At 32.0% G+C, this 10372-nt stretch overlaps 1 protein-coding gene across 1 annotated transcript; it reads right to left on the reverse strand.

Annotated features, from left to right (window-relative positions):
• Positions 1-950: 950 nt before the first annotated feature.
• On the reverse strand, positions 951-6971 carry LOC129906207 (cyclin-dependent kinase 5 homolog). The gene is made up of 4 exons (XM_055981881.1): positions 6631-6971; positions 6305-6572; positions 1199-1483; positions 951-1138 (listed from the first exon to the last, which is right to left on the reverse strand). The coding sequence occupies exons 1-4, from the start codon at positions 6796-6798 to the stop codon at positions 975-977; spliced, it is 885 nt and encodes a 294-aa protein (XP_055837856.1). The 5' UTR covers positions 6799-6971; the 3' UTR covers positions 951-974.
• Positions 6972-10372: the final 3401 nt, after the last annotated feature.

Here is a 10372-nt window from a genome sequence, read left to right on the forward strand (position 1 = left end):
TCTAGGGTAAGTTTGATCATTTGACAAGTCGAAGCATTGGATCTCTTTGGATCCATTGTACTCAGCATGGTTTAGGTTGTGAAGGATTTGAAGAATATGAAAATAGTTAAGTGGAATTTTAGTTATGTGTTTGGGGTGCCTCACTGAACAATCTTGAAATATGAATGAATTTCTCCGAGAGCTGTTTTTCTGGTTCTAGCTTAGCTTGGCACTCGCAGAGGAAGTATAGCCCTCTTCCACCTCTTCGTTTTGACACCCTCTACACAAATCAAGGCATATCATTTTTTTACAAACTAGAAAGATATACCATTGATCCAATTTTCATACTCCAACAGATTTTAGAAAATCTTGATTTTAAAGTCCATTATGATAGCGTAAATATAGACAAATTAAAGAGCCAAGTGCCACGTCGTGTCTCTGCATCATTGCCAAACTCATACTATTTAAGATTTTAACAAGTCGAAGAAAAAAATCCTAAATACACTACAATGTAAGTTTTATTAAATAATTTAAGAGTATGTATACATAATTCGTAAATATTACTTTTTAAAATTACGTGTTCCACATGCACAATATTTGTTTTTTTTTTTTTTTTTTTTTGTAGTTTATATTTTTAATAATAAAAATATTGCATTTGGCAAACTTCACTCATCCGGAAAATATGGTTACGACACACAAAAACGCCAAACAAATAAAAATTAAATTAAACAAAAAATTTAAAAAATTCTCCACCTACTCAAATCGAGTAGCTTTTTAGATCTTCTTTTTTGACTTAGAAATATCATCCAGCTCCTAAAATAATATCATTAAACTACAGAGTAACTCTACTGCATCATGGCGCATTCTTCATCATCGATCTCGTCAATTTGAATTTCATAAAATTGATGTTTTTCTAAAAATTTTGTATAAGTTGGTCTCTTAAACGAAATCCTCTTAAAAACTCCAATTACAGAAGAAGGTATCAAAGCGTTAAGTTAAGAGTGACTAGTTGAACTTTCTGTAAAATATGGATGCTGCATCGCCTGTTCGGCACTTATTCTCTGATTGGGACGACAAATGAGTAGTTTTTGCAGCAGATCACGTCCTTTGGAATTCAGTCGGGGAACAATTTGACTCCATGAAGTTATTGGAGGAAATGCTGAAAGAAAAAAATGTAAATTTTTAATTTTGATCTAAAAGAATTTTATTTTATACTCACATGGCAGCGATACGTAATCGGATAGATGCGTAACTCCTGGCCAAGATTCTTCTGTTGGTGTACCCAACACTCGGAATATACGCAACAATTGATCAAGAACATCCGAACCTGGGAAGAGTGGACGTCCAGCATCGGCAAGCTCAGCAAATATACAACCCGCTGACCACATATCAATGCTGGTGGTGTAGAGCTTTGCTCCGAATAGAACATCTGGTGGACGATACCACAAAGTCACAACCTCGGCTGAGTAACATTTTACTGGAATACCAAAAGCTCGCGCAAGACCTTAAAGTTATTAAAAAATACAAAAGAAAAAAGTAATGAGAATTAATTTAAGAAAGAAACCATAAGCATCTTGGCATTAAAGTGCTATATAATACACATTTAACTTTATTTGTAATTTAGCAGGGCAGATATTCAACTTCAATCAAAGAAAACTTTGGATCTTGTATAATTTCGGATTGTAAATTTCCATAAATATCGAAATAAGAAAACAAACACTTTTAGAGTCGGGAAACCAAGATGGAAAAAACCCGACTATAGCAATAATTTTATTTATAATAAATACCGTTACATAAGGATTTTGTACTCTGTACGTTTCTTAATTACTTCGCATTATAAATTCTATATTCTGTACGTTAAATCACATTATATATATTCTATATTCTTATATTATTATATTTCTGTACTCTGTACGCTATTAACTTTATACAACTTTTTATTTAATTATAAAAACTCGACCGACATGCTTAATACGTCTAGTCGGTACCGGGCTATAGAGAGAACTGAACTGAACTGAATTATATAGAAGTAAGAAAAGGTAGATTTACTAATATTATCACAAACAAACATGGTAGACATTATTTAATACAGATACAGATACAAATACAAATACGTTTACATTCTTTTGTATTGCATGTCGGTTCGATACAGATCTATTAACACTTGAAATTCCAGCTATATTTTCTCAAAACGAGGAATACTAAATTCATCCAAGCAGTTTCATAAAGTTCACTGGAAAACAATGCCAACATAGGACACGACGGTTTTTCGTCAAAGTAGAGAAAGACAAAAACAAAATGTCGCATACTTCGCTTATATTACTTATGCTAGGTGAATAACAAAAGTGTGAATAACAAAACTATCACCACCTGTACATTTTGATGTTTTCACGAAAAGTTGGCCTTGAGTATTTTAAATAAACTTTTGGAAACAAATCTCCTAAGCATTTCTTCTTTTTGAGCGGCTATTTTGAAGATAGTTGCCCTTTTATTCGTTTTTCGTCGTCGCAGCACTAGCAGTCGGGGTAGACATTTTTATCCAGCTCCCAGTACAAGTCTTTTTTTTATTCTTTTGTTGAATTTAGGCGCTCTTCTTCTTCTCTTCTTTCTTGGATCTATATTCTACTTCGAGGCGTAACTTTTCATCTGTATGATGAGAAAAGACCAATTTTGAATACCATTTTCTTTATACTTATAACTGCTTTAGCTTCATCATTCCACCATGTTTCTGCTTTGCTTGTTTGTTTTGTTCTTTTAAACCATCTCTTTGGGGTTTTTTTTTTACTAATATTGCACTGGCCAACGCATACAAATTTTGCAAAGTGTTGTTTATCATTTCCTACTAAATTAAGGGTGCGGATTCCGAAAACAACATTAGTTTTTTTCTAGCAGCTCTAGTTCTTGAGTTATTCATACATGAAAAGGCATAGAAATGCATACAAATTTTTTTTTGTTAAATTTTTTTGTATGTAAAAAAATTTTTTGTATTTTTATTTTACTTACTGATCCAAAATACAATACATTCAAAATAAATTTTTCCTGCTGAACTTTAAAAACGCTTGTAATAATAAAATCTAATAAAAATAGTATGAAATCACCCCAAAATGTGTAAAATGAAAATATCTAAAAAAAACTAGAGCTCCTAGAAAGCAACTAGTGTGATTTTTAAGCTTAGCAAGCCCAAATGCAATAGGTTCGACAAAAAATTTTCTGGAAAATCTTAACAAACATTTAAATTGAGCATAACTTTAAAATAAGTACGAAATTACTGTGATTTTTAGGTTTACTAACCCTTTATACATTGATTTTAATATAAATTTTTCTTGAAAATTCGAATAAACGCTCAAAATAACGAAAACTGAAAAATTTGTATGAATATTTCCCAAATATGAAAAATTAAATATTTCAAAAACTAGAGCTGCTAGAAAGAAACCAATATGATTTTTGAGTTTACTGAACCCAAATCTATAAAATTAGATACAACCATGGACAGAGAAATATCACACTATTGAGAAAAATCATGCGAATCGAATTTTAGATATTAGGAATGCTTTTTATAATTTTTTTTCTTTTGGTATATTGTCGAAATAAAGTGATGGAGACAAAAATATCTTAAAAGTACATTTATTTTCTATATTTATTTGCACTAGCAATATAATGCTTTTTTTGTCTCTTTTGCTAGTGGACAAAGAAATAGCACACATTTGTTTAACCGTTAAGTTTTTATTCCGCGTTCAAAACTTGTAGACGAAAATGCATTTATTTTATTGCTACTATTTAATTAACAAGTATTTTTGAAAAAAATAGGCAGAAAAAATTATTAAACTGCGAAAAAGGGAGAATTACTTTGATCTTCATAGTCAAGGGAAAAATCCTTTTCAATTAGCTTAAACTCTAAATTTTTCGAATAAATGATGGATAAAGCCATTTATTTAGAAAGAGCAAATAGAAATTTAAACTCTGAAATTAAATTGCGTTAACTTTTTCCCCGCAAAACTTCTATACGAGTGGATAGAGCCTGTGGGCCTTTTAAGTCATCTAAATATAGAATTCGGCGAAAAAAGTGTCAAGCAGACTTTTAAGAAGGATACTTAATGATGCTGAGTTGTACAGACAGGTAAGCAAGAAAAATCCAATGATATAAAAAGACACATGAAAGATCACCTTACATTAGCTTAAAAACATCTGAATAAAAACATGCAGTTTTGAATGAGAGTCTTTTGGAGTGATGAAATAAAGGTTAACCGCATTGGAACCGATGACAAAACATTTGTCCATCGCCTAAAATGTTAAAAGGACAAGCCAAAATATTATCTCAAGACGATGAAACTATGAGGATAGGATTTGATGGTCTGGGGCGCATTTTCCTGGCATGGTAAGGATCCATTGGTTAGGTGGATGGCAGAATTGATAAATTCTTTTGTCTTAATATTACATTAGAATACCGAGGAACCATATTTCTCGCCAGTTAATTAGATATTCATACATTACAATGACCCAAAAATGCATCAGAAATAGTACAAGATAGGTTTTCGGACGAAAAAATCGATGTTTGCACCTAGCCATCTCAAATTCACAATCTTAACCCCATAGAAAATTTATAAATTGATGTCAAGGTTAAGCGTGGGAAAAGAAAATTGAAAAATTCAAAAGATCTTTGGGCCAGAATCAAAGAAGCGTGGTACCGTACTCCACAAAGTGGATACCAAACATTAGTTGAAAGTTTAACAAAGAGGTGCGAAGGAACTTCGAAAACTGTGGTCTACTAACAAGTTACTAACTTAGTAGTATTTAATTTATTGGAAATGGTAAGAATTTTTGCTTAGAAATGATTATTTTAATGATTTTCGGAATGTGTGCTATTTCTTTGTCCACAAGAAAAAAGGATATTCTCTACAAATTATAATTTTTTAAAATTGAATTGAAATAAAATAAATTATAATTGTTAATTTTATGAATTCCCATAAGCTAATGCATGTCCTGATATAAAAATTATAATATATAAGTTAATAGGTCCCAAATAAATCCAATTTTTGTAAGAAAAATAAAAAGTGTGCTATTTCTTTGTCTATAGCTGTATAAGGCCGATTTTCTTCACTATTACTCAACTTGAAGCAAACTCGAGCGTTGGCGAACTTGAGAGTTGACATCAACTCGAAAGTTGAGACACAAGTTGAGAATTTGTTTTCTTCACTATTTTTTTCTCAACTCTCGAGTTTTAAAAACAGAAGTTGGCCAACATCAAGTTTGAAAAATATCCCTGGGATATTTGTGACAGTTAATAGAAATCTGTCAGTTTTAAATATGAAAAGCAATCGTGTATGTCATTTAAAACGAAGTTGTGCATTTTTTGTTAGTTCAAAAAGTAAAATTCGTTTTTAAATTAGAAATAAAATTATATCGTTGTTTAGAATGCATTTTTCTTTGTTTTTTTTTGCTATAAATTAATTTTAAACATATCTCTCTTTTTGTGTAAGTTTGTGCTTTGTGTGTGTGCCTCTCAATAATTTTGAAATAATGTTAAAGGAAATCGGTGGAAAAGGTGTGTCATAGTTTTTTATCTTATCATAACTGTTTGCCTTAGAAAAATATGTTTTCATAAATTTGATTTAAAGTGCATCAATGAGCGATTTAAATGAACGTGGAAGTAAACCCTTTGATACGTGCATTGCATAATGTACGTAATGTGTAAATTTTTCTTTAAAAAAAATTCCTAAGAGCCATTTCATGTATTATTTTTCAGGCATACAAAATATTTTTTTTTTGTTTTTATCGCGATATTCAGCATAAAAAAACGTTTGAAACAAAAAATTGAAAGAAAAAACATGACATTTCATAAAAAATCTCAAGTTTGCTCTCTCAACTTCTACTAATTTCGGAAGTTGAGAAAACCAGAAGTTGATCAACTCGAGAGTTGAGAAACGAAAGTTGAAACTGTCAACTTTTAGTGAAGAAAAACAAAATCACAAGTTGAGAATAAAAATCCTCAAGTTGAGTTCAACTTGTAGTGAAGAAAATGGCTCTAAATCTTTCTGCTTTCTGGAAAATTTTAAAAAGTTGAAAATTGTTGGCCAGGTCCTAGGTCCCTTCCATTTCTGCAAATTAATTACATACACTCACACAAAAATGGTTGAGAATTGTTAGCCACTAGCCCTTGCTCCTTCATGGGATGACGTGCCCAACTTTATCCCATGAAAAGCTTTACCATTGTCCACACTTTGCTACTTTACTTTGAGCATTCATTTTTATCTTCACTAAATTATCGATTTTTCTCGTTTTCTGATAAAAAGTCAAGGATTAAATTCATTATATTGAAAATTCTTACCAAAATCAGCCAATTTAAGTTCGCCATTTTTATTGATTAATAAATTCTGTGGCTTCAAATCACGATGCAGGACATTGTGGCTATGACAGAATGCCAAACCACGCAACAGTTGTAACATAAAACTCCGACAAACTGACATGTCGATGTCTCCATTCAAACTATCAAAGTATTTCTTCAGATCCTGGTCGCAATGCTCGAAGACTAGAGTTAATTTTCTGTCAGAATGGAGGACATCGTAAAGACGGACAATATTTTTGTGCTTTAATTCCTACCAAAAAAGAATCTCATTAAAATGATGAAGATTTTTATACAAATTAATTCTCAACTTTAAGGAGACAAATTTCACGCAAAGCTGAACTTGGAACACCTTCGTCGTCTTCATCTAATCGAACTCGCTTCAGAGCGACAATTTCCATAGTTTCACGATTTCGTCCTTTGAAGACTGTTCCGTAGGTGCCTTCACCGATTTTTTCTAACTTTTCATATTTTTGCATTTTTATTTTTATTGTTGATTAATTACTGGAAGTTATGGAGGGTTTTTAGTTTAAGATTTTTCTTTTATTAAATTTTTTTTAATTGGATTTTCGGCAAAATAAAATCTATTTTCAACCACTTGAGTGTGCAAAAAAAAAACAAATTTCTGTTGTAATTTTGTCTGTCAGCTGATTTGTGATGTGCGTGCGCTAGAGATGTGCTGAAGATGAACAAATAAGTAGGTTTGAGAAGTTGTGGCTTGGCAAAACGTTATCGATTTTAATCAAAAAAATAGAGGGTGTCTCAAAAACAAAATTTATTATTACAAAAGCAACATTTTTGACAGACAGCTGCCAAAGTATATGTACAGTGGTGCCAAATGTTTGCATGGATTTCAAAAATCTCGATGTCGTTTTTTTGCACAAAATCTATATAGATAAACAAAAAAACACAGCTAATAGGTGTGTTTTTTTGTTTATCTATATAGATTTTGTGCAAAAAAACTACATCGAGATTTTTGAAATCAAAACAATTTACGTGTTAAAGCCTGGTACGCTGCTCGAGCTAAATTTTAGCCGAGATAAAATTCCCATACAAGTTATCGATAATTTGTATGGGATCCATTTTAGCTCGGCTAAAAATTTTCGATAATTTATATGGGAGCTAAAATTTAGCGCGAGCAGCGTACCAGTACTAAGCCTGGTACGCTGCTCGCGCTAAATTTTAGCTCCCATACAAATTATCGAAAATTTTTAGCCGAGAATGGATCCCATACAAGTTATCGATAACTTGTATGGGAATTTTATCTCAGCTAAAATTTAGCGCGAGCAGCGTACCAGGCTTCAAGCCTGGTACGCTGCTCGCGCTAAATTTTAGCTCCCATACAAATTATCGAAAATTTTTAGCCGAGATAAAATGGATCCCATACAAGTTATCGATAACTTGTATAGGAATTTTATCTGAGCTAAAATTTAGCTCGAGCAGCGTACCAGGCTTTAAAAACAACAAAAACTTTATCTGTATAGATTTTTGAAAAATCCAGATAATTATCCAGATTTTACTTTCTCTCGATAAAAACAGTAGTGCCAAGGTAGTTTAATTGTTGTGTTCATACAGAAATATCTGAAAATATTAACAAAAAAAAAAAAAAGCGGAGAAAACGAGGTTTGGAAAAAACTCTCATAGAAAAAAATAATCAAAAATTTGTTTGACATGGTTGCATTGAAATGTTAATATCTCGAGATATACGCAATGCACTTTTCAGATAAAAGTCTTAAATGGATCCTTATAAGATTGTTGAACAGATATGTATATAAAATTACCAAAGTTTTTTCGAAAAATTAGAAATAAAAATAAAAAAGTTTTTACATTAGATTTTTTAAAAATCGACAAAAAATTCAATATGGCTACCTTAAAACGCTTATAACACAAGAACGACGCAACTAATGTTAATGGTCATGGTCTTAAAATGTAGCTAAGAATATACAGATAATTTTTGGTTGTTTTGTGAAAAAATTTTTTTTGAATCCAGCATGGATGCCATGGCCATATGAAAATTTTTGTTTGCATCCAACATGGATGAAATGGCCTTTCCACTTCGGAGTTAAAAAATAAAAAAACAAAAGCAACATTTTTGACAGACAGCTGCCAAAGCATATGTACAGTGGTGCCAAATGTTTGCATGGATTTCAAAAATCTCGATGTCGTTTTTTTGCACAAAATCTATATAGATAAACAAAAAAACACAGCTAATTATCCAGATTTTACTTTCTCTCGATAAAAACAGTAGTGCCAAGGTAGTTTAATTGTTGTGTTCATACAGAAATATCTGAAAATATTAACAAAAAAAAGCGAGGTTTGAAAAAAACTCTCATAGAAAAAAATAATCAAAAATTTGTTTGACATGGTTGCATTGAAATGTTAATATCTCGAGATATACGCAATGCACTTTTCAGATAAAAGTCTTAAATGGATCCTGATAAGATTGTTGAACAGATATGTATATAAAATTACCAAAGTTTTTTTGAAAAATTAAGCCTGGTACGCTGCTCGCGCTAAATTTTAGCTCCCATACAAATTATCGAAAAATTTTAGCTGAGTTAAAATGGATCCCATACAAATTATCGATAACTTGTATGGGAATTTTATCTTGGCTAAAATTTAGCTCGAACAGCGTACCAGGCTTAAAGCCTGGATAAATTTAAACCCATTCTATTCACCACGCTAGTGTCAAAATTTAACAAAACGTCAAATTTTAACCAACATTTTAAAGCAATTCGCACACGGCTTTAACCAGTCAAGCCTGGTACGCTGCTCGCGCTAAATTTTAGCTCCCATACAAATTATCGAAAATTTTTAGCCGAGATAAAATGGATCCCATACAAATTATCGATAACTTGTATGGGAATTTTATCTCGGCTAAAATTTAGCGCGAACAGCGTACCAGGCTTCAGGTTGTATGCAAGAGGGATAAGGATTTTCCTCTTTTTGAATTTTGTTCCTAGAAAATGTAAATTGGAACGTGATTGGGCACAACATTGGGGCCTGGCTACACCATGGTATAAAAAGAGAAATTATGATCATTAGAAAAAACTCAGTATCGAGAACTGTCAAAACTTATGGCTACTTAAGGTTTTGACAGCCCAGCCCAGCCCAGCCCATTGAAATTGTTGTTGTAAACAAATTTGTCTTGGAAGTTGTTGTTGCTTTTGACTTTGCCAAATGCCAAACGTCAAAACCTTATTACCCCATTTTGTAAGATGGCGGCTCTAATGATCATACCTTGTCTTTTTATACCATGTGGCTACGCAGTGTTGTGCCCAATCACGTTCCGATTCACATTTTTTAGGAACAAACGTCAAATCGAGGAACATCCTCACCCCTCTTGCCTACAACCTGACTGGTTAGGCAACTAAAAAATCACCGTGTAGCCCGGCACTTGTGTAGCCACGGCCTACCAGCAATAATAAAAAAAAGAATAATCTTCGACATTTTAAAAATTTTCTAATAGTAGTTACCCAGCAAACGCAGAACTACAGAAAAAACCGGTGAAATATGTACGTAAAAGAAGTACTTCTTTTCCACTGAAAAAAGATAGGAGCTCGGGAAAAAACTCAGTTATATACTTTCTGTATATAAGAATACGTGAAGCAGCTATCTCTTTCTTGCATGCAAGATGAAATAAATTTCCCCTCCATTAATAGTACAGACAAATGTACTTCAAAAGTGCATCAGCGAAGCACTTCTGGAAGTGGTTCCGATGTACATTTTCCAGTACTTTTTTACCTAAAGAAAAAGCTCTGAAACTTGTACTTTTAAAGTACTTATTTGGAGCACTTTCATGGGTTTATATCCGTACTGCTAAAATCCATAAAAAAATAAATAAAAAAATCTTCAAAACAAACAAACAATTCTTTTTAACAACTATTATTTAATATTTTTTTGGAAAAACACAAAATAGTTTTTTTTAAAAACAAAATACATAAAAAAAAGATCCTTGGGCACGCGACTGCGTGGCCTGGCCAGTTGAGAAAAATGAAAAAGAAAAAAATACTCTGCAGTCTGCACTTTGGTGGTAGTTTTTGTATCTTGTGT

The sequence above is a fragment of the Episyrphus balteatus genome, chromosome 1 (genome assembly GCF_945859705.1).
Source record: "Episyrphus balteatus chromosome 1, idEpiBalt1.1, whole genome shotgun sequence".
Taxonomy (NCBI): domain Eukaryota; kingdom Metazoa; phylum Arthropoda; class Insecta; order Diptera; family Syrphidae; genus Episyrphus; species Episyrphus balteatus.

Coding starts and splice junctions, on each gene's coding strand:
- LOC129906207 (XM_055981881.1), bottom strand. CDS start 6,798: ATGCAAAAATATGAAAAGTTAGAAAAAATCGGTGAAGGCACCTACGGA. Junction 6,573..6,630: donor GTGAAATTTGTCTCCTTAAA/GTTGAGAATTAA, acceptor CTTTTTTGGTAG/GAATTAAAGCACAAAAATAT. Junction 1,139..1,198: donor CGATTACGTATCGCTGCCAT/GTGAGTATAAAA, acceptor TTTTTCTTTCAG/CATTTCCTCCAATAACTTCA.